The sequence below is a fragment of the Panicum virgatum genome, chromosome 5K, assembly GCF_016808335.1.
Source record: "Panicum virgatum strain AP13 chromosome 5K, P.virgatum_v5, whole genome shotgun sequence".
NCBI classification, from domain to species: Eukaryota; Viridiplantae; Streptophyta; class Magnoliopsida; order Poales; family Poaceae; genus Panicum; species Panicum virgatum.
Window position 1 is genome coordinate 52,218,614 of NC_053140.1, and position 26,143 is coordinate 52,244,756.

General features: G+C 45.6%; 3 protein-coding genes and 2 long non-coding RNA genes across 7 annotated transcripts; 4 read left to right on the plus strand and 1 right to left on the minus strand.

Moving 5' to 3' along the window:
• Window positions 1–3,971: 3,971 nt before the first annotated feature.
• LOC120710775 lies at window positions 3,972–4,561 on the plus strand. Its single transcript, XR_005690010.1, has 3 exons — window positions 3,972–4,101; window positions 4,205–4,375; window positions 4,486–4,561. It is a non-coding gene; the product is annotated as an uncharacterized LOC120710775 (long non-coding RNA).
• A 375-nt stretch (window positions 4,562–4,936) lies between these two features.
• Window positions 4,937–8,635, plus strand: LOC120710224. The gene is made up of 8 exons (XM_039995874.1): window positions 4,937–5,621; window positions 5,716–5,862; window positions 5,966–6,091; window positions 6,221–7,554; window positions 7,756–7,957; window positions 8,050–8,157; window positions 8,254–8,491; window positions 8,598–8,635. The coding sequence occupies exons 4-8, from the start codon at window positions 6,854–6,856 to the stop codon at window positions 8,633–8,635; spliced, it is 1,287 nt and encodes a 428-aa protein (XP_039851808.1). The 5' UTR covers window positions 4,937–5,621; window positions 5,716–5,862; window positions 5,966–6,091; window positions 6,221–6,853.
• Window positions 8,636–8,858: 223 nt separating this feature from the next.
• Window positions 8,859–9,274, plus strand: LOC120710776. Its single transcript, XR_005690011.1, has 3 exons — window positions 8,859–8,886; window positions 8,998–9,035; window positions 9,120–9,274. It is a non-coding gene; the product is annotated as an uncharacterized LOC120710776 (long non-coding RNA).
• Window positions 9,275–9,630: 356 nt separating this feature from the next.
• On the plus strand, window positions 9,631–14,422 carry LOC120708421 (histone-lysine N-methyltransferase, H3 lysine-9 specific SUVH1-like). 3 transcript variants are annotated; one of them, XM_039993658.1, is made up of 3 exons: window positions 9,631–10,076; window positions 10,835–13,167; window positions 14,086–14,422. In XM_039993658.1, exon 2 carries the CDS (start codon window positions 10,858–10,860, stop codon window positions 13,120–13,122), a length of 2,265 nt encoding a protein of 754 aa, XP_039849592.1. In that variant the 5' UTR covers window positions 9,631–10,076; window positions 10,835–10,857; the 3' UTR covers window positions 13,123–13,167; window positions 14,086–14,422. The 3 variants fall into 3 exon arrangements, with proteins under 3 accessions (XP_039849592.1, XP_039849593.1, XP_039849594.1); XM_039993659.1 differs by having other exon boundaries at window positions 9,631–9,793; XM_039993660.1 differs by lacking the exon at window positions 9,631–10,076 and adding an exon at window positions 10,090–10,251.
• Window positions 14,423–15,029: 607 nt separating this feature from the next.
• Window positions 15,030–24,914, minus strand: LOC120708422 (probable arabinosyltransferase ARAD1). Its single transcript, XM_039993662.1, has 8 exons — window positions 24,435–24,914; window positions 23,568–23,741; window positions 22,549–22,706; window positions 22,310–22,457; window positions 21,934–22,188; window positions 21,194–21,304; window positions 21,030–21,098; window positions 15,030–15,376 (listed from the first exon to the last, which is right to left on the minus strand). Exons 1-8 carry the CDS (start codon window positions 24,897–24,899, stop codon window positions 15,257–15,259), a joined length of 1,500 nt encoding a protein of 499 aa, XP_039849596.1. The 5' UTR covers window positions 24,900–24,914; the 3' UTR covers window positions 15,030–15,256.
• Window positions 24,915–26,143: the final 1,229 nt, after the last annotated feature.

The following is a 26,143-nucleotide window of genomic DNA, read 5'->3' on the forward strand; positions in this document are numbered from 1 at the left end:
GCACCTGGCCCAGCGGCCCATACTATTTTTCTTCTGGGTCCCATTTTTATTGTCGTTGCCATCTTTTTTTTTGCATCGCGCCCTTTTTTCATTAGCCGGCGCTCATTCCATTCCCCCCTTTTCCACCCGTTCGTATTCCATTGCGCCTGTTCTTCAGGTCTTTCTCCTTCCCCGCACAGTTTTTTCCCCACCGCTTGCTCTCTCTCATTCTTCCTTGCTCCCCAGCGCGAGCCCTCATCCTCTCTCGTGTTTGTATTTGAAGCGTATAACAGGGTTGGAGCAGTCTTCGATTTGGAATCAACATTAGTAAGAGGTTCGTGCCGATTCTCGTTTCCTTTTTATTTGATTTCGAGTTTGCGCAACTAATAACAAGGGGAGTAGTTGATTTGCGCAATTAGTAAGATGTTCGTGTCGCACCCGTCATCTGCTTTGTTTGGTCCTAGTTATCGTCCTAGTGCTCCCGGTTTGACCCCTATTTTTTCCCGAATCTGAGCCTCAATCTGAGACCTAGTCGATTTAGGGAGTTGGTCGTATTCAGGTTTTGTGGAACTCGCAGCCCTAGTATTTCCGCGCGATCTCGTTTAGTTTTTTGTTCGCTAGGCGCTCGATTTAGGGTTTGTACAGTTCCGCTTCGTTTGTTCAGTTTCGATTCGATTTTTTTGGTGCCTCTTTTCGATTACATGCAGGTTTTGTTCGCCCCGCTGTCTTCTGCTTCAACCCCATTACACCTGTTTCCAATCCTAGTGTATTTTTTTCAGTTGTATTTTTTGTTGAATCCTTTTATTTTTCTAATCAAATTTATTGCACTTTTTTTAACAGGAAAAAGCAGACGGCATGGAAGTTATCAGCGAAAGCGATCCTAACGGATCAAGCAGTGAAGACAAAGCTTCTAATACTAACTCTAAGGTTGTTGATTATTTCTCCTTTTCATACTATTTTTTTGTGTCACTTTTTTTCACTACATATTTTGTTCATGCTCAATTTTTGATATATTAATTTGCACCACATTTTTTCTGCTGATATACTGTTATTTTGTTCTTGTTAGGTTTAGATTCTAAGTATCTTATAATGAGTATTTTTTAAAGCGCTTGCTTCTGTTTTAAATTGTCCCTCATGTAGGATAATTAGTACTTACACAGAACTTTTTCTTACATTTTATTTATCTTCTAAATGTCTATAACATTACAAATATTTCAGTATTCTCATAGTGGTGGCATTTCTAAGCAGGGGCGGATCCACATGGGGGGCTAGGGGGGATTAAGCCCCCCTACCTCCCTAATATCCATGGATACCCCCCTAAGACCCCCTTGATTTTTGGGATGAAACAATGAAGAGGAAGAGGTGAGGAAGAAGAAAAGAAGAGGAGGAGGAGGAAGAGAGTGGACATGATCCCGCTCTATATTTTCGGGCTAGATTCGCCACTATTTCTAAGTCCTATATGTCTATACTCATGGTTCTTTGCCTCGGAAAGCACAAGATTGACATATTATCAGCTAGATTATCGTGTGTGGAATTTTTGTTTTTGTGCTTATACCTTTTGCCCAGCTTATGAACCATCTGATCTCTATTTCACCAACTGGTCACACTTAATTTATTAATTAATTGGATTGCAGAAGAAAGCTTCTACAGTTTAATTCTTGCGATGCCAGCTTCTGAATGTGTCAACTCTGCTTTTTTTAATCAACCATTTAATTACGCTGCTACTACCTATGTGTTCTTTTACCATAGATGTAGTTGTGGTGTGGTGACATTCTACTAGGTGGCATGTGCCAAGCAATTACACAGAATTTTTCTTTTTTCAGAGAACTGCAGTAACAGCAGCTGCTACTGCTTTTTTTACTGTCTCAGTTATGATTAGGCTAATTTTTTAACAAGGTCAACTTGGGGCAGTTTTTTAACACATGCAAAACCATGATATGGCTGGGCTTATATTTTTGTCTGGTACATCACATGCAGTAGCTTTTTTTGTGTTATATGCATGTTCTTTATTTTTCTTTTTTTTCAGGGGGCACCTCAAATGGAAACGCTGATGTAAGCCACAGTGATAGCGGTGACAGTCATCTGTCTCCGCCAAGCAAGCTAAAGAAATGCTCTGTATGTATTTCACCTGTGGTATTCTACTCCCCTCATACACACCTCTCTGTGTCATTTTTTTAATATTCTGTGTTGATTTGTTTTTTCTGCTTCCACAGAAATTTAGTTCTCAATTCAATATTGCAAAGATGGTCAAATTGATCGGAAGATTGACTGGTCCTCAAAAAGATACATACAAGCTGTGGGTTTGGTTCAATCCTCTCCCTCAAATGTACATCAATCCCAAATGCACTGGTCTTATGGATTGCCAAGCATTATGATCCAAAGAGTAGACAGTTCAAGAGTTTTCGCATGTCGGTACCCTGTACCAGGGATACCCACTTCTACTGCAACAAGGCAGGACTCACATAGTCATCTGTGACTAACGCCATAAGGGGCGGAGCTGCCGGGCCCCACGGGTCAGGCTCCTACCCCACCGGGCCAATGGCCCCGGACCTGCTCCCCCACTCTGGGACGGGTCCGGTGACGCCACGTGTCCCAAGGGGAGGGGGAGCTCCGAACCAACGGCCGGGGGCCCGGACCCCCCATAGGGGTACGGGACCTCCCCACGCCTGCCCGGACCTCCCATGCGCGTAGAGCCAGCATACCGCCAGGGAGGTCCGGAGACTCCACGTGTCCCGCAGGTGCGGGACACGGGCACTAGTCTTCCACTGGAAGACTCGCCCCACCTACCGCATTTAATGCGGATGGTTGAGGCGTGCTCTGCACCCGCTGCGCACGGGGCAGCCTTTTTCAGGAGTCACTATGGACCGCGTATTACCAAGGTACATAGTGCAGCTGTCTGCGCCGCACCCACGCAGAGCTCGTCTGCCACCTTAATTGGATACGACGACACGACACTTTTCCATCATGCCACCTACGCCGCAAGCTACACAGCCGTCCAGCTACGTGGCAGGCGACGCCGCTGGCTACGCCCGGCGCCATTTCGACAAGACAGCACCTGGACATGCCGGGCGGAGGATTCCGGGAGCAGGCAAGGAAATCCAGGAGGGAGATCTCCTTCCTCTGCGACACTTAATGTATGGACAGTACTTAGTTTATACTACATCATTGGGCCCACCCGTCGGGGACCAACGACCATGTGCGCGCTTCCCTTGAGATATAAAAGGGAGGCATCCGCTGTACACGAAGGGGCAGGACACAAGCTCTCCAGAGCACCCCAGACGCTCGCTGGACTCAGCTCCAAGCTCTTCCAAACCCAAGCAATACATCACACAGTGGACGTAGGGTATTACGCTCCGGCGGCCCGAACCACTCTAAACCCTGGTGTGTTCATCGTGTTCTTGAGCGAGATCGAACTAGGACTAGCTAACCCCCGAGTACACACCCTCTGGGCTTAGGCGGGTGCCTTCCGCCACCCGGCTGTGGTTTGCCACACCACGACAATGCAGTTACTGTCCATCAGATCCTTGGTATTCCATTTGGAGGAAAGAAAGTCCCAAACAAATCATCTAGTTGTGCTTCTGAAAGATACAAATCAGCAAAACCAATCTGCCAAAATTGATGACCTGATAGCTATGATCACCCCTCAGCTAAATGGTGACAAGTTTGTTAGGATTTTCTTGCTCGTAACTCTTGGCATCTTTTTGTGTCCAAAAAGTAGCGCCACAGTTAGTCATCAGTTCTATGAGAGCATATATTTTGTTAAAGGAATCAGATATTATGATTGGTACAGTTCTGTAGCAGATTGCTTGCACCTTGGTGTAATGAATTTCCAGAATAATGCAAGGAAAGGAAACAGTACTGGTAAGGCAACACTCGGCGGGTTTCTTTTTGTTCTTGTGGTAAGTACGAACCTTTTTCTATTTAACAACTACCAGACACTCCAGCTCAATTTTTGACTGAACTTTTTTCCCCTTTCTATTTTTTCCCATGCAGGCTGCATATTTTGATTACTTGGTTGTGGATCGTACCATTATTCAGCCAACTCTGCCCAGGATTCTTGTGTGGGATGACAATGCTATACTTAATTACAGTGGTGCTCAGTCAGCAACCAAAGACATTCAGGTACCCCCTGTGTATTTTTTTCATCATGTCAAAATTTATCTTCTATTTGTTTTTCATTCGTTGTTTTTCTAAAAAAATTATGAATTAATGTTTTCTATAATAGTTCAAGAGAGTTGAGGACACGCTGTTCAATGAACACCAAATGGACACTTCTACACTGCGTGGATTTAATGGGCCAGATGTCACCAACGCTCCTCATGAACCTGGAACGCACGGTGGCAATTTTGCTACAAATGTCCAATATGGTACACACAATACCAATGAGCAACACGAGGTATATAAAAATACTAGTGACTTGTATTTCATTCGGCTATCCTTTTTTTTCATATACATCATTTTTTCATTCTGATATAATAACTAATCTATATACAAACCAAAAAATAGGCAAATTCCCCAATGTCTCCACTTTTAAGGCCAACCAGCTCAGTTTGTGGCCAGAGTTGCACTGTTGATCTTGAGTCTGCACGCAAAGTGTTGCCTGGTGCAAGTCAATTGTCACTGCAAGTTTTATGCGGGGAATCCATGCACCCAGATGTTGATGCATTTATAAAATCCACATTAGGCTCTGAAGCTCCTGCAGATGTGCACATCCTTTTCTCTCCCCACCTTTCCACTTCATTCAATTCTGCCTAAAATTGTGGCTCTAGTTTTTTATTTATACATTTTTTTCTCACATGTGCACCAGCATTTGAGGATATTGTGCTTGAGTTTTTTCAAGGATTCTGTTCAGCAATATGTCAAATCTATCGAACCTTTGCTTGTGAGCAAGTGTTGTGATATGGTGAAATCTTTTTGTAGTGGCTTGGAGCAATCAAAAACTGCTACTCAGAATGTTTCTAAGGAAGCCTCCAGAGCAGCTTTATTTCACACACCAACAGCTGATCCAAATAGTGCAATTGAAGTCCCAGCTCACAACCAAGTTATCATTACCAAAGTTTCTTGAAGTTACTGCTGTACTGGATTCAAAACAGAAGGAACTTGTCAAAAGCATTGGGTTCCATCATCTACTGGACTTGGCATGCAATAGTTTGCCGAAACAAATCATCTTTTGGCTTGTCAATCATTTTGATACCCCCACAAGGACATTTTTCTTTCCTAATGGTCATAGTTTTACACTATCAAGCCAACACATACATCATGTTCTTGGGACCCCAATTGGTGGCTAACCTCTCCCCAAAATTTGCAGTGAAGATGCAAAAAATCTTGTTCAGCAGGAAACAAATTGCCAGGGAAACCATCCAACTATCAATGAGCTGAAAGCATTAATCACCCCTGATCTTGCTGGTCATAAGTTTTTGAGAATATTTGCTCTTTTTGCACTAACATCTCTTCTGTGCCCAACCAGTAGTGATTGTGCAAGCCCTGAGTTTTATGAATCTATATATGAGTCAGAAAAGATCATTTCATATGATTGGTCAACTATCATCACAGACAAGCTTGTGTCATCTATTTCCAAATTCCAGCAAGCTCGCAAACAGTGCACTACTGCTTCATTAGGGGGCTGCACAATCGCAATACTGGTATGTTGCAAAAACTTATATATGCGTTTCTATTTCTTTTGTTTTTCATTGTTTCCTTCACAATCCCCTTGATTTTTTTTGTTTCCTTCCATAGATAATATATCTTGAGCTTCTTGATACCTCAGAGATAAGCCTTCCAAATTATATGCCTCATCTAAGTATTTGGTCAACAGAAATCATTATGGCATATGTTGAGCTTGACAAAATGAATAATGATGGCACAAATTTTGGAAGAATCCCTGTATGATTTTCTTACACAGATGTCTTCAACGCATGTTTCATCTTTGTATCAACTATTTTTCAAAGAAATTTCAGCATATGTTTTCCTCAATTTTTTTTGGCAGCTGAGAGATATCAGGAGGTCATGTTTTTGCACTCACTATCCCATCTCAGATGGCATTTTCATCGATACAAATAGTGACATGGAACACAAGTTGTCAACAATTCTTCCAGAGGACTATTACACTAAGGTCAGTACTTCACAACCCCCCTCCCCGGTTCCTTATACACCACCTTCTTTTCTGTTCATTGTGCTTTAATGTACAATAATGCTATTCTTTTTTTTAGCTATTTATTTATGCTTTTGTTATTTTTCACAGGCAAGGAAACAGTTACACCTAATGTACAATGAATCATGGAAACATTACATCAACTCAATGAAACCATTGTTGCTCTCACAGATAAGCCAAGCTGCAAGAATTATCCGCGACACAAACAACAGCTCCGTGTGCAAATTGAAAAACATTTCAAATGACAAGTGTTCCACCCAGGTTCCTGTTTCTTTATCAGCAATTGAAACTAGAGCAATTAGTGCACTTGCAGTGGCATTTGATCAGTCAAATTCAACATCTGCAACAGCTTTGCAGAGTAATGATCCACATGACAATGGAAAAACTAAGTTAGTTACACCCGCTGAACCTCTTGATGCTGCAGTCAATTATGAAATGGCATGTCACAATGAGCATTTGCCTTCAAAATACATGCTCCCCCCACTAGAGTTTCAAGTCCCTGAAATCATTGATGCTCAAACTGAAGCTGCAGAAATTTTTGAGAATTTCATTGATGAATTGGAGCCAATACATTCAGAGGATGCTGTTGATATTTGCTCTAGTCAGACCTCTTTTATGGCAGATCTGCAGAAACTAATTTTTGGCACTCAGCAGTTGGAACTTGCACCACAATAGGAGTCAGCCAACCTCAGCGATTTTACCTCTTCATTAGTAAAATTAGGCATGGAGTATGGTTCAGTTGATGGACGTTTACCTCCTGTAGAACAGAAAGTGCAGCTTCAAGGTGACAATGTTTCATGTCGGTCATCTTCAATAAACAGCGCACCATTGAAGAAAAGACCATTACCAGCATCATTGCTCAGAATGTCTGGTAGTGGTAGTATCAAGGAAGATGAAACAAGTGTGAAAAAAACTAGATTTCCATCATTAAATGATTTGCAGCTAGAAAAGATCAGCAAATTGCTTGCAGCTCGCAAGAAGAAACTTCAATTTGCGACACCTCAGCACACCCAAGTCTTGGTTGATTCTATGGATAGCAAAAAATCAGATGACCACCACCTATCAGAATCAGATATTCTCATCTCTACAGATTTTGTTCACAAGCATCCCACAAATGAAGATATCCAATTGAACAACCTGAAACACAGCACTACGGACACAAGCTTCTCAGCACATGTTGCTGATTTAAATATAGACACTGATGGTATGTGTTCTGATCTTGATGACATGATCTGCAATGAGGAAACTATAAGACAAGTTGATGACTCAATTGCAACATTTAGAAACTCACAACAGACTCCACCCGAAAGCATGATACCTATGAATCCTCTTGTGTACTGCCATGTCTTTGTTTCAATGCCTGTTCAAAGAGCAGTACACAAACATATTGTGAGCAACATACCGCCTCCCTTCCCTGCAAGAAGGTATATATATATATATATATATATATATATATATATATATATATATATATATATATATATATATATAGCTGCAGACATGCATAATATTCCCCCCTCCCCAGCAAGTGCCCTGTTGTCCCTGTTTTCTATTCATTTTATGCTTAACATACATCTAATATACATTTTTTTTGTTCTCTTTCTCTATTCATTACCCATATAAAGCCCAAGGATTGTCAAAATGGTTTCTGTCAATTGGGTTGATCATCGGACATTTGGTCTTTCAATGCAAGTATATGGTTCTGTATCTCATCATGTCATGAACATCATGGGTGTTGCTATCATGGAAGCGCAGTACACAAAACATATTCGCGGACTCTTACACGATGATGAATGCGGCAAGCTCATCATCCATAATGACTTAGCAGTAAGCTGACACACTGCAGTAACAACTCTTTTTCTTTTTCTCTTTTTAATTTCTGCAAATTTTATTATGAATCAATGTATTTTTTTTCACAGGTTATGCTTCAAGATACTGAATCGATACCTACTGACATAGCTGTTAGTCTTTTAGAGAAGAAAATTGGATTCAGACTAGACAATGTAGATTTGGTGAAAATAAACATAGTTTTTAATTATTTTGTTTTCAATTTTTTTATACACCTAAAAAATAAAACAACAACTTTTCACTTTTTTATTTATTTTTATTTTTTGTTACTGCAGGTGTTTGTGCCCCTAAGGAAATACAACTACTGGTATATTGTTGTAGCCAATTTCAGAGATGGTAGATTCGAAGTCATGTGCCCTTTCAAGGACATAGCAATAATACAATTAGATGCCTTCAATGTTATTTGCAAATTCAGAAAAGTCTTCAAAGCAGTTCATTCAAAATCTACAAGGGTTGACATATACGACATGCCCACTGTTTTTGGAAGTGTCTCCAACCAAACCAACCAGTTGAGTAATTCTCCACCGCAAGTCTATTTTTTCTGCAAAACTTTTTTTGAGTTGCTATGAATTTTTTCTCTCCACATAACATATTAGTAACTTTTTATATATCGTGTCAGCAATGACAGAGGGGTTTTTGTTCTACAACTTCTTCTAGCGTACGATGGCAAGACACATTTCCACTTCAAAGAGGTTATTTTTTGTTGTTGTTATTGTTAAATGTCTTTATGCTTATTTTTTAATCAAAAACCAGCACCATTCTCTAGCACAGTTTTTTTAACCTCACGTTCATCAACAAGAGCATGCGAAGCCATTGTGTGAATCTATAACATATTATCTATGCACTCATGAGGAGAACGAATTGATCATGCCAGAAATAAAGAAATAAAGGACATTGCAAGACAACATGTAAGACCACTTTTTATCACTCAGAAATTTTGTGGAGACCACCTTTTTTAAATAGAATTTTTGTCATAGCCAAAATTTTGATGTAGCCTTTTTTTTATAAAAATAAAATAGGGAATTGAAGTTGAGAATTACAAATCCAGGGGTAAAAGGTAAGAAACGTTTTTGTAATTCTATTATATTCACAAAATTTTTTACTTATTTTATTTTATTTGTTATTATTTCTTGCTGAGCAGCACAAGCAGAAAGTAACCGTTCATCTACACGGCAGTCAAGGAAAAAGTTTTTTTGTCAGCTGCAAAATTTTTATTTCATTTTTTTAAATGTCAGCTGTATAAATATTTGGTATGCTAAACAATATTTGGAAAGGATCATATATCTTATTCATGTATTTTTCGTAGTTTTTTTAATGATCTTTTTATATGTGTTAATAAAATTGAAACGAAACTTACTTTTATCCCCCACCCAAAAATACACCCTCATCCCCATGTTCCCGAAATATTTAGCTTCTCAAAAGAAAATCTGGAAGCAAGAAAGAGAATGAACGGCCCACTAAAAACAACCCACAAAAAATTCAATTTGGAAATCAGAAAGAGAATGAAAACAGACCACTTAAAGACAAATACATGGCACATTCGGAGGTGGATGTTGGTTTGCTGCATGTCAAATTCGGAATCGCGGGGCGGGCACTATTCCATATATGGAAATATGCCATGTCAAAAAATCGACCTCACTAATCCATTCCGCACGGTTAACCGCAAATTAGCGGTGCCCAACAGAGCGCCACTCAACTCTTCCCCGGCTCCGCCCAGCGGATCACTCGCTCATCCATGGCGGCCGTCTCTTGAGCTCCCGCTCCCCCGCGCCGGCCCCAAGCAGCCGCAGCCGCAGCCGCGAGGATTCTGGTCAGGTGAGGGGTCATTTCCTTCCACTGAGCTCAGTCGGTGCGCGACTCCTCGAGACCGCCGCCGCCGCCGGTTGCTCGCTCTCTCCCCGTCCACGCATCGGTCCGGGTCGCTTGCCCTTGTTCCCCTTATCACACACTGGCACCTGGCAGTGGGTAGACGCGCTCCACGCCTCCCGGCTCGCCTCTCCTCTCCCGCCCCCGCCCGCGCCGGAAGCTAAGAGAGCCGAGGCCAAAGATAGGCTCCACCCTTAACCGCGGCACCGCCTCTCTGGCCCCCGCCCGTCAGGTAGGCTTCTCGTCCTCATCGCTGTGCGCCTCTTCGTTCCCCTTCTCGTTCTCTCTAAACCCTAGTGGGTAAGGAAGGTCCGGAATTTGCCAGCGAAAACCCTGCTTCCCGTCGTGGTGTTGTATACTGGTAAAAAATTGAATATTTGCCAGGCTATGTGCCACATTCTGGTTAGGTATGCGGTTCTTGAGTTCGAAGCATTCTATTGGAAGTCAATTTTGTTTCGTAGTTTTGAGCTGAATATGTTCTACGGGGAACTTTGATTTGACTGAAAGGTGATCTTTTGTTTTTGCCAAGTTGAGGGTTTGATTCGCCTATTGAAGGTTTTATCTGTCTTGGTTTTGGGGAAGAGGGGAATGCATGCTAGAGTGGAAGAGGAATCTAGCTATGGGGCTCGAAATGGGTTTGGTGAATTAGCAGAGGTGACCTAGGCGAGGTTACTGCTGGTTGAGAAGTGTGAATCATTCATCCCCAATTGATGATTCCGAATCAGATGCAGTTAGTCATGCCCTGGACTATCTGTAATTGCTAAACTGATAGTGTTTTGTGATTAGGAGCCGCAACTCAGATAGTTTTGCAGTTATCCTTGTACATTGTTCATGATCCATTATAGTCTGATATTCTTCTCACTTGCTTAGTGATGTGTGCATATTTGATTTAGAAAACTTCCTTGCATATTCTAAAGGCTGTCTAAATTTTACCAATTTGTTAATGAGGTCGGTGAAAACATAAACATTAACTGTGCTTTCTTCACACAGGAACTCAATTTCTGTCAGTCGAGATGAACAGGCCATCGAGTTTCATGCCTACTCCTGATCAGGATGTTTTAGATGTCAAGCCTTTGAGGACATTGGCTCCCATGTTCCCTGCACCCTTGGGTGTCAATACATATAACCACTCAACCTCCCCACCATTGATATTTGTCACTCCTGCTGGGCAGTTTCAAGGGGGGTTTGGTGATTGGAACAATTCTGCTGCCAAGTCATTTTTCGCTTTTGGCAGCAAGGATGCTTGTGTAGGCAAGGATCATACCTTTGGTGATCAGAATGCTGATGATGGCAAGGCTGCCACTTTTGGTGATCAGAGTGTTGATGATGGCAAGGCTGACACTTTTGGTGATAAGGATGCTGCTGGCAGCCAGAATGCTGATATTGGTGATCAGGATTGTGCTGGAGGCCAGCCTGCTGCACATTGGTCTTCAGATGTGAGTGCCAATGCTAACGGTCCCATTGACGTCACTCCTATTTCAGCTTACAGGGCAACAGAGCCTAGTGTTATCTCACTGGATGATGATGATGATGATGATGATGACAACGATGAGAATTATGTTGCTAACCATACATCAGCATCTGGAAGGAAGATTAAGAGGCCATCCCGACTAAGCGGATATAATATGAACGATGGCTTGGGCACTGACAGCTCCAGTAGCATGAAGATTAAACGCCCCAAACCCTCTCACAAGAAAACTTCTGCTGACAATGAGCACGCCATGGTGCCTCCATCCGGTGATCCCAGGGAAATTGTGGAGGCAGTTCTCATGACATTTGAGGCCCTGCGGCGTAGGCATCTTCAAATGGATGAGGCACAAGAGACTAGCAGACGTGCTGACCTGAAGGCTGGCGCCATCATGATGGCAAGTAATCTCAGGGCCAACACTGGGAAGAGGATAGGGGTTGTTCCTGGAGTTGAAATAGGGGATATTTTCTACTTCAGGATGGAGCTATGTGTTGTTGGGCTGCATAGTCCTAGCATGGCCGGAATTGATTATATGACTGCCAAGTTTGGTGATGTGGATGATTCTGTTGCAATATGTATTGTTGCTGCAGGTGGTTATGACAATAACGATGATGACACAGATGTGCTGGTTTACAGCGGTTCAGGAGGTAATAGCAGGAACAATGAGGAGCGGCATGACCAGAAGCTTGAGAGGGGTAACCTGGCTCTTGAGAGGAGCCTGTCCAGAAAAAATGTAATACGGGTAGTAAGGGGCTATAAGGATCCAGGTTGCTTGACTGGGAAGGTCTATATTTATGATGGCCTCTATAGGATTCACGAGTCATGGAAGGAGAAAACGAAGACTGGAATAATTTGTTTCAAGTACAAGCTGCTGCGAGAGCCAGGACAACCTGATGGTGTTGCAATTTGGAAGATGTCCCAGAAATGGGTAGAGAATCCAGCAACAAGAGGCAATGTTTTACACCCTGATCTATCTTCCGGTGCAGAAAATCTGCCAGTGTTTCTTGTTAATGACGTTGACAGTGATAAAGGACCACACCATTTCACCTATATTACTCAGGTCAAACACTCAAAGCCCCTCAGTTCTATGAATCATTTACAGGGCTGCAGATGTCTTAGTGTTTGTCTGCCTGGTGATGCCAACTGCTGTTGTGCACAGCGTAACGGAGGCAACTTACCATACAGCTCATCGGGACTGCTTGTCTGCCGCAAGCCTATGGTTTATGAATGTGGTGAATCCTGTCGGTGTTCATTCAATTGCCGTAACAAGGTGACCCAGAAAGGAGTTAGGATCCACTTTGAGGTCTTTAAGACCGGAAATAGAGGCTGGGGTCTTCGTTCATGGGACCCTATACGAGCTGGTTCATTTTTATGCGAGTATGTTGGTGAGGTTATTGATGGTGCTAAATGTGATTTGAATAATCATGAAGATGATTATATGTTTCAGACATTGTGTCCTGGTGAGAAGACTTTAAAATGGAATTATGGACCTGAATTGATAGGGGAGCAAAGCACAAATATTTCATCAGACACCTTTGAGCCTCTGCCCATTAAACTAAGTGCAAAAAAAATTGGAAATATCTCGCGTTTCATGAACCATAGTTGTGCTCCCAATGTATTCTGGCAGCCAGTTCAGTTTGATCATGAAGATGAACGTAACCCGCATATCATGTTCTTTGCATTGAAACACATTCCTCCCATGACAGAGTTGACTTATGATTATGGTGACATTGGAACTAATTCTAGTGGTGTTCCTAGAGCTAAGAACTGCCTTTGTGGATCCTCAAACTGTCGGGTTTTTTTTATCTAACTACGGAAGATGTGCATTCTATCTATCAACATTACCAGCAGTTAGGTAAAAATTTCTGATTGTTTCTTTTTTCAGTTCTAAGCATCAGCCATACTTATAGGGGAACATATTAGGTGCAAACCAATCTCTCTGTGCAAACTATGGAAACTTCAATCCGGATCATCGGATCAACATCCAAAGGGCATGGAGATTGGGTAATTTTACAATCTGGACCCACCCTTGGATTGGGTAATCACACTTTTGCAAATCTCCCCTCCCACCCCATGCGTCCCTCCCCTTGGATGTTAATCTGATGGCCCAGATTGAAGTTTCTATAGTTTGCACGGAGAGGTTGGTTTGCACCTAATATGTTTCCTACTTATACTGTTGAGATTGCTGCTTTTTTGTGAGGGGTTGAGTTATTTCATAAACAGACAGTTTTCGTTGATATTATTCCTGTTTAGTTTCTTTGCTGTTGAGGTTTCTTACAATAAAGACATGGTTGCCACTATTTAATTTTGGTTTCTTATTTATTTTACTCAGCTGGTTACCTGACAATGTATCGCCTAAGTTTTATATCCATATATTATTAGGGTGTTTGGCTTGGGGAGTCAACTTGGTTAGAATAGAGTGGTCCATCGTGGGGTGTTCCATGTATTTTGGTGGAATGAGACCATTCCTCATTACTAACCACATACTTGTGAGAAATAAGATGGTGATGGATCAACTCATTCTATCCTTTGCAAGCACTCTATACGTGTTTCATATCCAGCTTTTGATTTCACTCTTGATGATGTTGACTTCGACTCCCAATTGGTGTGTTAGTTCAGCAGCTAATGTTACAATACAGAAGCAAATTTAATTCGCCGTAAATTGCCATTTGGCATTTTGAAATCTTTAATGTGACACCCTTTCAATCTACTATGCATATATTTGTGGAAACATGTTGTCGAATTCTCTCTTACCTATGGTCGTCTTTTGCAGATCCTTTTTGTTGATCTGAAAGTAAAAGGAGGACTGTTTTGAATGGTTTGCGTCAAAGACTGCCATTGTGGAATCATTAATTTAATTAATGTCCTGTTTTTATAAATGACTGTTCCCGCACAACTGTGCCTTCTGCAAGTGACTTAGGTCTTGCGGGATCAATTTTGTATAGTTTGCAGTAGTGCTGCTAATCATGTGGGCGCTTCCATCTTTTGGCCCTTTGGGGTAAGTCTAGCTTAGCCCTTGGTGGTCAATTATGAATTAAGTATGCAAGATATTCTGAATTACTGCTGGTATGCTGACATGCGGGGTCATTATGCTGGTGTTTTGATTGTTCTCCCTGTTCTCTTCCTGGGCTCCTGGCATGAATTTGGAGGCAACATTAAATAGATGACTTATCAAATGGATCACCACATTTTTTTTCTTGTGTTACAAAAATATCCAAACCACTGCACAATTATCAGATACTCCCTATCTCCTCAAATCTAGCAGTTTTAGGCTTTTAGCTTTCACACTTGGTTAGGTGCTGACGGTAAAAAAAATAGGAGCATGTATTCTTTATTTGGTTCCATCCAAAAAGATTTGGACCTTTAATCGCGTATGTAGTAGCTTAATAGCAGCCTTTTCATGCTGAAGAGATTGACACATACATAAGGACTTTAGACGTTGGACAATGGACATGACTCCAAGTCTCATGCCCTGAATGGCTGAATTCCTCAAATGCAACGACACGCGTTGGGTACCTGTTATATTTGTTAGTTTCCTGTCGACCTGATTACAAAAACACTCCAGATAACCGAATGCATTTAGGTTAAATTGAACCAAGAAGGCATTCAATATGGTTCATTTGTTTCACGATAGTTTGAAATGCATGTGGAAAAACAACTTCTCGAACCATATATGCTTGAACCAGTCGAGCATAAAGTGAGCCTTTACGTTAAGCCTGAGGAACGGCAACCAAGTAATCTCAGCCGTGATAGGATTTCACATTCCACAAATTGTAGTGTCACAACTTTTCCCCAGTTCCAAGTTCTGTTACAAAACTATTTGGTTTACATACATCGGCCAAAAAAAAAAGAATCCTAACTCAAAGCTCGCACTATTGGCAACTAAATCTTGGCTATGCTACAGAAGTTTTAAAATGGTGTAAACACAAAGGAAAAAGATTGGTTCAAAGCATCCTCGTGCTGTTCCCAACTCTGTATTCACATGTACATATGCTCCTCGACTCTCTGACCACACGTTGAGAGCGTCGGATGTGCAACTTGATGTTTAACAGCTTACCGGCAATCTGCATTTTGGTTTTGGAATGTCAAAATGGTTAAATAAACTGCGTGTCTCAAAGTAGAAGTAACAAGATTCATGAGAAATATAAATGCAACAAATGAAACAACTAACTTAAGATCCTTAAAACTTAATAGCACTTAAGTAACGGAAATGTCATGAATCTGAATAGATAAGAGTACGGTATTGTCGGTACCCCAGGACTGGGGTACCCCTTTTGCTGTGTCTAGGCAAGAAGAGCTTTGTAGTTATCCTTAACTACGTCCAGCAGCCGGACCCCTGCGGTTCGGAAGCCCTGTTCACCCGACAACGGTCCCGGACCCGTCCTCTGGTTGGGAAAGGTCCGGGAGCACCACGTGTTCCGGAAGAAGCAGGCGCTCATCCCGAACAGCCGGGGGCTCCGGACCTCGCGTGGAGGTCCGGATCCCCGCGGAATCCCGGACCCCCCCTTTGGGGTCTCGGACCCCCTGTATAGTGACCTGACCCCTCGCCAAGGGAAGGAATCGACACCTCGCCTCGGGTGGTCCGGGGCCGCCACGTGTCTGCAAGCGCAGAACACGTATATAACGCCGCTTGGTCTCCATATTAAGGTTCACCTACCGCTGTATTCATTACGGTAGGAGGACGTCCGCATTGATGTAGCAGAAGCCGAGACGATTCTTTGACCAGGGGGCACTATTGATCGCGTATTACCAAGATGCATAGTGGGGCTGCTGGCGCCGCCCACGCCGCGCCTGTCAGTCTGCCATAACAGATGGATACGACGGCTCGGTTTCACCCATCATGACGCCTACATAATAGCCTCAACAAGTCACGCCGCAAGCTACGTTCCCCCAACGGGCACCTTGCTGATGGGACAAGAGAAGCCCACCCTTCGTCAGAGGGTCAGCAAGGGTATGGAAGCATATCGGAGGAAAGATTCGTAACCACTGTAGCCATTTAAATACTCTACGCAGTATGCTGCACAGTCACGTTGGGCCCACTTGTCGGGGCCCCAACGTCCTATGTATCCGCACCCCTTGGTCTATAAAAGGGGGCGCCCGCTAGAAGAAAAACCCAGGCTGGGTGAAAGCCAAAGCTCGACAGAGGATAGATTCATACACAACCAAGATCAATACCTCTCCCAGTGGATGTAGGGTATTACGCTCCGGCGGCCCGAACCACTCTAAATCGTGTGTTCTTGTGTGCTTGTCTCAGAGCTAGATCAGCCCAATCGCCTAATACCTTCCCGAGCACTCCCTCTCTGGGAATAGGCGGGTGCGTTCCGCCACCCGGCTGTGAGTACCCTAGAAATCCCACGACATTTGGCGCCGTCCGTGGGGAAGGTCTGGCGCCGGCTGGATCTTCAGACTTCTGGGGTTGTGTTCATCCTCTGCAACGGCGAATGAGAAGATGAAGGAAGGCAGGGCGTCACCCACGCCACATGCCGTGGCACTAGGGCGTCAACGCCCACGGTGCGGCGGCGCACGGCAGCGGCGTTTGTTGTGCGTCGCCACTGCGACACCTCAGAGCCGGCGCAGCAACGCACAGCGGAGGTGCCGCTGGGCGCTGCCGCCCCAACGTCGGCTCAAGGTTTTCTCTCAAGCAACGACCATGCTTCCTCTGCGGCGGCATGGCGTCGGCTCAAGGCTTTCTCTCAACATGGAGCCTGGAGCCGACGGCCATCCCGGAGGAAGTTAGCCGTGTCGTCGTATCGTCTCCGGCACCACCCGGGGTGCTTGGTGCTGCCGCAGACAGGACCCCGCCAGGCGCAAGGGCCCCTGGCGCGAGCACCAAGGACAAGCCGGCGAACAACCGCCCTTCTCCACACTCCGTGCTCGTCCACACGAGCACACATTCTCCCGCTGCGCCAGGCCGGAAAGCCAGTTCCTGCCGCAGCGAGTGACGGGCGGGATGGCTCCCGGTGGCGGACGGCGACGGCAGGGGGCCTCTCCCATTCAAAGCCAAAGAATTTGTCTCATGCTACCTAAGCATATGACAGCTCTTAGGCAAGGAGTAGCCCACCGAGCTCCCGAGGTGATGCTGGATGATGCAGTTCAGGCACATCCAGGACGCCTTCACCTCCCACGACCATGAAGAACCCAGAAGTAGTGGTACCACTTCCAGTCAGAGAAGGACATGCTGTATAGAATGCAGCCGAAGGTTACTCCTAAAGTAGGATTGAGAAAATTCCTCCTTTGTAATAACGTGGCGCCTACGTGTGAGTCCAGAGCGGTCAAGGCCCGACTTTGTAAACCCGACCTCTGGCCCTATCGCACAAACAGGCAAGCAACGGTCCGGAGCGGTAGAGGTCCGACCTCGTAATCCCGATCTCTGATGTATACCGTGACAACCACGATAATAAAAGAGATTTTCTTTTCTCAGTTTTATCCAGGCTCTACCTTGACTACATTTATTCGCCTTGGTTTAGCTATTCTTTCCTCTTAAGCGGAATCTTCCTATTATTGCTAACAATCCAAGTTAAGTTGCTGGTTTGTGGCCAGGTGGGGACACCCCTTCAAGCTGGAAGATAGTTCGGACCCCTAAGGACCTGTTCCGGAGAAGTAGTACTCGTATCCTGGGGTAGAGAAGCTCCGCGTAGCTTAGCCTGGTAATGTACCCTAAAGTTACGTACTTCACTACCCTGTTACAAGTACTCTAGTATCCGTGAACTGCTGTCTTTAGAGGTCCCGAGCTCCCTTCTAGTATAAGGCTTGGTTTCTCGCACCTTACCCTCAGGTCCGGTGATAAATTTCATCGGATCGTCAGTAACGACTCAAGTCCACTCCGGTGGCCCGCTCCGGCGGAGACCGCTCGCCACGGTCGTCTCAAGTCCACTCCGGTGGCCCGCTCCGGCGGAGACCGCTCGCCACGGTCGTCTCAAGTCCACTCCGGTGGCCCGCTCCGGCGGAGACCGCTCGCCACGGTCGTCTCAAGTCCACTCCGGTGGCCCGCTCCGGCGGAGACCGCTCGCCACGGTCGTCTCAAGTCCACTCCGGTGGCCCGCTCCGGCGCAGACCGCTCGCCACGGTCGACTCAAGTCCACTCCGGTAGCCCGCTCCGGCGGAGACCGCTCGCCACGGTCGCCAAGAGCCGGGTCCGGGAAGTGGTGCTTGCTCCCTGAGCGATCCGAGGTCCGTGTAGCCGCTTAGCTTGGTTCCGCACCCTAAGCCTACACCTTCGTCGCCCTGCGGAGGGAGCTCAACCTGAACCTGGCAACCGGTGTTCCGGCCTCCAAGGGGTCCGGGGCACCCGCTCCTTGCATGAGCACATCGACGCAATCAAGTTTGCGTGAAAACACATCACGATAGTAGGCCCCACCCGCGGGTTCGTGCCTCTCCCGAGTTGGGCCCGGGGGCCACTGTCGGTACCCCAGGACTAGGGTACCCCCTCTTGCTGTGTCTAGGCAAGAAGAGCTTTGTAGTTATCCTTAACTACGTCCAGCAGCCGGACCCCTGCGGTCCGTAAGCCCTGTTCACCCGACAACGGTCCCGGACCCGTCCTCTGGTTGGGAAAGGTCCGGGAGCACCACGTGTTCCGGAAGAAGCAGGCGCTCATCCCGAACAGCCGGGGGCTCCGGACCTCCGCGGAATCCCGGACCCCCCCTTGGGGTCTCGGACCCCCTGTATAGTGACCGGACCCCTCGCCAAGGGAAGGAATCGACACCCCGCCTCGGGGTGGTCCGGGGCCGCCACGTGTCTGCAAGCGCAGAACACGTATATAACGCCGCTTGGTCTCCATATTAAGGTTCAACTACCGCTGTATTCATTACGGTAGGAGGACGTCCGCATTGATGTAGCAGAAGCCGAGACGATTCTTTGACCAGGGGGCACTATTGATCGCGTATTACCAAGATGCATAGTGGGGCTGCTGGCGCCGCCCACGCCGCGGCTGTCAGTCTGCCATAACAGATGGATATGACGGCTCGGCTTCACCCATTATGACGCCTACATAATAGCCTCAACAAGTCACGCCGCAAGCTACGTTCCCCCAACGGGCACCTTGCTGACGGGACAAGAGAAGCCCACCCTTCGTCAGAGGGTCAGCAAGGGTATGGAAGCATATCGGAGGAAAGATTCGTAACCACTGTAGCCATTTAAATACTCTGCGCAGTATGCTGCACAGTCACGTTGGGCCCACTTGTCGGGGCCCCAACGTCCTATGTATCCGCACCCCTTGGTCTATAAAAGGGGGGCGCCCGCTAGAAGAAAAACCCAGGCTGGGTGAAAGCCAAGGCCCGGCAGAGGATAGATTCATACACAACCAAGATCAATACCTCTCCCAGTGGATGTAGGGTATTACGCTCCGGCGGCCCGAACCACTCTAAATCGTGTGTTCTTGTGTGCTTGTCTCAGAGCTAGATCAGCCCAATCGCCTAATACCTTCCCGAGTACTCCCTCTCTGGGAATAGGCGGGTGCGTTCCGCCACCCGGCTGTGGGTACCCTAGAAATCCCACGACAGACGCGGGTTCGTTGCCTCTCCCGAGGCGGGCCCGGGGGCCTCTGTCGGTACCCTGCAACTGGGGTACCCACTCCTACTGTGCTAAGACTCGCGTAGTTATCCGTAACTACGCCATAAGGAGCTGAGCAGCCGGACCCCTGGGGTCCGACTCCATCTCACCGGACCAACGGTCCCGGATCCGCTTCCCGCTCGGGGACGGGTCCGGTGTCACCACGTGTCCTAGAGGTGGAAATGCTCAATACCTGTGGCCGCGGACACGGACCCCCGCAGGTGGGTCCGGGACCTCCACGTGCCATCCGGACTCCCGCAGATGGGTCCGGGACCTCCACGTGCCTATCCGGACCCCCGTGAGCTCTCGGCTCAGCTAGCTGATCGGGAGGGGTCCGGAGCCGCCGCGTGTCACGCAGACGCGGGCGCGAGCGCAAGCCTTCCCCTGGAAGCTCCCTCACCCACCCGCATTAAGTGCGAGTGGTCGAGGCAGGCTTTGTTGTCTCTGGGCACGGGGCAGCTTTTGTCAGTCCACACTGTGGATCGCCAGTTACCGAGGCGGCTCGTCAGTTACCAAGACAAGCATTAAAGACTCAGCGCCGTGCGCATGGGCGACGAGTCATGATGACCAGCTACTGACTGGAGCAACAGTGCACGCTGCTACAGTGGACTGATCCAGTAGTTCGGCGCTTCATCATGACCTCGACGCGCGGCTGCAGAGGCTAGACTCTAATCTGACAGGACAGCTCAAGACCATCCCTGGTCAGAAGCTACGCACAGAAGCCGACGACAAGATCTCCGGATCTGAAGCATTGAAGGCCAAAGTGCAATTTATAATACATCGCCGGGTCGACATGTCGGGGCCCCGCTCAGTGTACGTGCTCCCCTTGGGCATATAAAAGGGAGAGCACGCCCTCCTTCTAGCAAGAAGCTCTCCAGACGCACAAGCTCTCGCGAACTCTCTCTCGAGGGAAGGCAATACAACACACAGTGGACGTAGGGTATTACGCTCCGGCGGCCCGAACCACTCTAATCCCGCTGTGTCCATCGTGTTCTTGAGAGAGATTTAACTAGGACTAGCTAACCCCCGAGTACACACCCTCTGGGCTAGGGCGGGTGCCTTCCGCCACCCGGCTGTGGTTTGCAGCACCACGACAGGTATAACCTATTTCATGATACAAGTATCCATGGATGCTACTGCTAGAAAAATCAATAATGTCAACGAAATTACCATTCTCCATGTAAGGTCTTCTGGTCCAAGAGACCGAGCAGGGCTTGAATACAAAAAATGTTTGGAAAACTGTCAATGAATCACAGGTAAATTATTAGTCATTAATACTGAATGTTTTCACTTTCCAGGCTGTATGTATAATAAGAGTTGGATAAAGCGATCACCTTCACAAGATTAGATTGCATTTCTCTTATCCTTTTGGCATCCATTCTTCTTAGGTACTTCACAAGCCAACCAGGTTGCAAAGCATCACTTGATGAAACAAACAATGCTATCTGCACAATAGACCGTATCATTGAGCACTGCAGAAATGCAGATTCACACTAGAGTAAAAAGGAGATGCAGTTATATATCATGCTATAGTCAGTCAGCCACAAGGCTGAAAGAAACCTTGACAATACATGATATTGCAGCTCCAGCGTAGGGGCGGAGCCAGGTTGTAAGTTCTGGGTGCGGCCGCACCCAGAAAAAATTTATAATCCCTTATCATCTTTAAATTTTCACAATACTTCATTGAGTATTATAGATATACTATAAAGTGTCGCACACCCCTCAATTCTTCTCTAGCTCCGCCCGTGCTCCAGCAGACTGCAATCATAACCCGTGCTCCAGGCATGTTCTCTTTAGTTTGCAATCAATCACTATTGCCACACTTCGCCTTCGTTAATAGTACCATTATCAACAGATGTGCAACTAGCTACTCTACTGTTGACGATACCAAAGGTATCTGTCAATATTATGGGAATGCAAATTCCAAGATATCCTTCATTTTCTGGAGGGAAAAAATATATTTTAGACTTATGCCTACCTTGAAATACCAAACCACTACAGAGTTGGAGAGACTCGTAAAGGCATATGAAATTAGCATAAAGATACTAAAAGCTGTCTGGATCACCATATTTACCTCCCTATAGTCAAGTATTCCTTCAAAAGGAAGCTCTAGTTCATCACTTATTATAACTGGGATACATCCGCTAACAATTGCATCAAACAGACGAGCAGAAGATGGGGTATCTCCGGCTGGACTCAGGCAAAAGAGAGACTTGCGCATGCCATCCTGAGCTGCAGCTTTTCCCTGAGCTCCAGCAGAGCCTTCTTCTATAACTATGTCTTCTGCACTTTTTAACTCCTCCACAAGCTTGCTGCGGATCTTCCCTCCCTAGAGAGAAAAAGATTAATGAAATAGATGTATAAAAAACCATAAAAGGCACATACATGGAAGTTTTGCATGCATATATTCTGAACTGTCAAAACTTAAAGAGTGGTACCAAGAGACTTACAGCATTTCTCTTCAGTCTTCCTCGAAAGAACAGCAATATACTTCTTTTGGACTGAGTTTCTGATACACACTTAGAATCACAATGATCAACATTTGGAACATATGGAAGGATGACATCCTTTTCCAGATATACCTGTCCTGGTTTATACCTGAAATAAGACGGTGAGAGTCTTACTGATCAAGTGACTGATCAGCATGCAAGCAATTTTACAAGGTAAAGTGGCAACGAACACACCATACCAGTTGCCAGTTGAGTCCATATCAGGTAGAAGCCATATTGCCTTCTTGATAAATCTCCGGACTGATTTAAATGACCATGGGTGATGAACAGGAATTACATGATCTCTGCCTTCTGAACGTTGCCAAGCAGGCTGATCAGTCACCCACTTTAAAGCTTCCTGAAAGCAAGGAATAACATTGATCGATAAAGAGGTGAATAAACAACAAAATAATTTCCATAAACATAGGTAAATATGTTAATCGATGTCCTAATGTTAATAGAACCAGACTCACTATGTTACACGGATACTGGTACGGGTATCGGATACGATACGTATCGGATACGCGGATACGCACTTTCCCAAAAAACACTGATACGGGGATACGGCTAGGATAATTAATAATTATATATAAATATCACATAGATATTCAGCAAGTGAGATTTTACTCTTGAGTAACTTCCCCTATACTCAGATGTGCAATACTTGCATGTCCATATAACATTACCTCTATAACTAGCCTTCTCTAAAAGCACAACTGATTCCACAAGGGGTTCTTCAGTTGCTGCTCATCTAGTTCTATTGCAGCAAGTTCATCATTTTGTATCATCTATTCATCTCTTACTACCAAAACAGCATTTGGGTGGGCTGATTATTGCTTTGGGATGTATCCCATCTGGCCCAAAAGTATCGGATACGTGTATCCAAGCAAATACGTATCCGTTTTTCAGGATACGGCTAGAAACGTATCCGAGGCGTATCCGGAGCGTATCCGTATCCGATACGTATCGGATACGGATACGCCACCTCGTAGGAGTATCCGCGTAACAGAGCAGACTCATGCAATGTTGTCTGCCATTATAATTTCAGATATACTTGGAGAAACAAATCCAACAATCTTCACTAATTAAATCCAGACTACCAACATGAAGGACCAAATTTTAGTTCATCAATAGATGTGCCCACAAAACTAGTTTGTCTATGTGGATGTCCTAAAACAAACATTTTCCGAAACATAAACCTTAAGAGATGCTCCCACACCCTATAAAGTGCCTTGCATTCTTGTTTCTCCAGCAAGAAGTAACTGATTGTTGTGAAGAATGGCACATAGAAAATGTCTGCTTCTTCTTGCCGCTGAACCCTGACGACACTCTTCAAAAGTCTTTGTGATTCAGGCGCCATGAGATCCGCCCACAGCCAGTAGTCAATAGAATGCTGCGAATGTGAATGAAGAAACAATTTGATTCTGTAGACAGATATAGTAGAGTCCAATAGCTTAAAAACTATGTGATATCTGTTACATAATTAGACACATGATTATTTGCTGGAACAGAGTGTATTGAAGACTATGCAATATTTGTTACATAATTACACACATACGGAGTATGATTTTGTAGCTAGAATTGTGGAATCAATGTGCATCAGCTTTAGTATAATCTTTGCCTCACCACCCAAAACAATGCCAAGAGTCATTTATACATGTCGATTTTATAGTACTCAAAAAGGCATTCTGAAACTGCTTTAAGAATAAGATGCGGCACTCTGGTCTAAATCACATTCACCTCACAACAGAGACTTGGTATAATGAAAAATCTACCAACCCTCTGGGATCTAGCATACAAGCATGCAACCCATTTCAGCAACTTCTCCAAGCTTTTTAAAGCGTCAAAGAGCAGATGCATCGCATAAAAGAATAGGAAAGTATAATTATCCCACTCCAACCAGCAAGCAAAACGCATGAAGCAATGTGCTACGATTTTAAATATTTCACAACTCCGGGCGAAATTCCCCAATCTCCGAAACCCAATACTCCACACGACCAAATCTAGAACTAGAACCAGGCGCCTCGTATCACCTCGACGAGAGAAAACAGAACAAAATTGCAGTCCGATCTCACCGCACGCCCACCTGCTCAATGAGCCGGTGCACGGGGCTCCCATTGGACGTGAGGTTTTCCGTCTTGTGGTACGAGTCCCTGAAGCGCCTCAACAGATCGTAGGTGAACTTGCTCGGCATCTCGTACACGTAGACCCTGAGCGGCCCCGCGGCGGGCGCGGGCCACGCGGGGTCCCCGAGGAGCCGGGCCTCCTCCTGGGCACGGATCGCGGCGTCGAGGTCGCCGGGAGCGGCCGCGGAGTCGGAAGGGTGCGGGGCGGCGAGGAAGCTCTCGAGGGAGGCGAGGAAGGAGGAGGTGGTGGGGGTATGGCTCGCGAGGACGGCGTCGGCGGGGCGGGGCGAGGAGGGGGAGAGGAGGAGGAAGTAGACGGCGGAGAGGAGGACGAGGGCGCCCGCGGCGGCGAGGAGCCGGCGGGAGGAGGCGGAGGCGGAGGCGGGGCGCGCGTGCGCCAGGGAGGGGAACTGCTTCCCCGCCATGGTGGTGACTCGCTGGAGAACTGGAGATTGGAGGGCAGCTGTGTACTTGTCGAGAGGAAACCGCGTATGGGCCGGGCCGGCCGCGGTGTGGACTTGTTGGCCGAGAACTGGCAGGCAAAGCCTGTGGGCTGAAAAAAAAACCAGGCCAGCCCATTTACATGTCTGTACAGATTTCGAAGTCGGTTTCTCTTTTTCCTTGTAGCAATTTTTTTTCTCTTAAAAGAGAGAGGTTTGTGTGGCATAACATAACATGCTCTTCAGTGACCAGTGTCCTCGTTTTTTCTATAAATTTTTTTCAGCTGCAACCTGCTACCAAACTATCCATACTACCATTTCTGTTATTGCATATTGTTGACTGCCCCCGCATATATCCGATGAAAACCGGTCTACCGCCCACTTGGCAATTGGCATGCATGACGATGCAGAGGTCGCCATCAGAGAAATTATTGACGCATGGCGTAAGAAAAAGAAAACGGGGGCCTCGATCGCTCACAGCGAGGCAGGCAGGATCATGCGCACACCATACGTCCATACGCGCGCGCCGAAGGATGTGTGGGTGCGTGGGCGCATCCCGTCGAGTCCATATGCATGCATGCTTGCGTAGCTAGAGTGGCTAACTGGATACACGCATATGGTTATAGATGTACTCCCTCCATCCGAAACGTAAGGCATTTCAGTTTGTTCTAAATAAAAGTAGTCTAGACTTAGTCAAATTATAGACAGTAATAATAACATCTACTATATCAAATAAGTAAATTATGAAAATATATTTCATAATGAATCTAATCATTCTCATTTGACATTCAAAATGTTATTACTCTTTTCTGTAAATTAATCAAACTTAGAATAGTTTGATTTAGGACAAACCAAAATGACTTATATTTCGCGATGGAAAGAGTATATGATATCCTCGGTCGACCGCCGATATATCTATGTACCCATACCAAACACTCTTGTTCTTGTCAGCTGGAATCGTGTATAATTTCCAGCCCTAGTGATTAGCTGTAACCTGGAAAATTTTATGCAAGGAATTTCGTCGCAGTATAAAAGGAGGAGCATCACGATTCGACAGAAAAGAGCGATGATTATTCCTTTCGATGCTCTGCTAATTACAAACTAGGCAGGTCACGACGGATGCGTGTTCTTGTATGCATGGCTTGGGTACGTTTTGGCCATATATATGACGAGTTGCGTGCTGCTTGAGTGTTTTCCTTTCTCCTTTTGCATTGTCTGATGAGGATTTC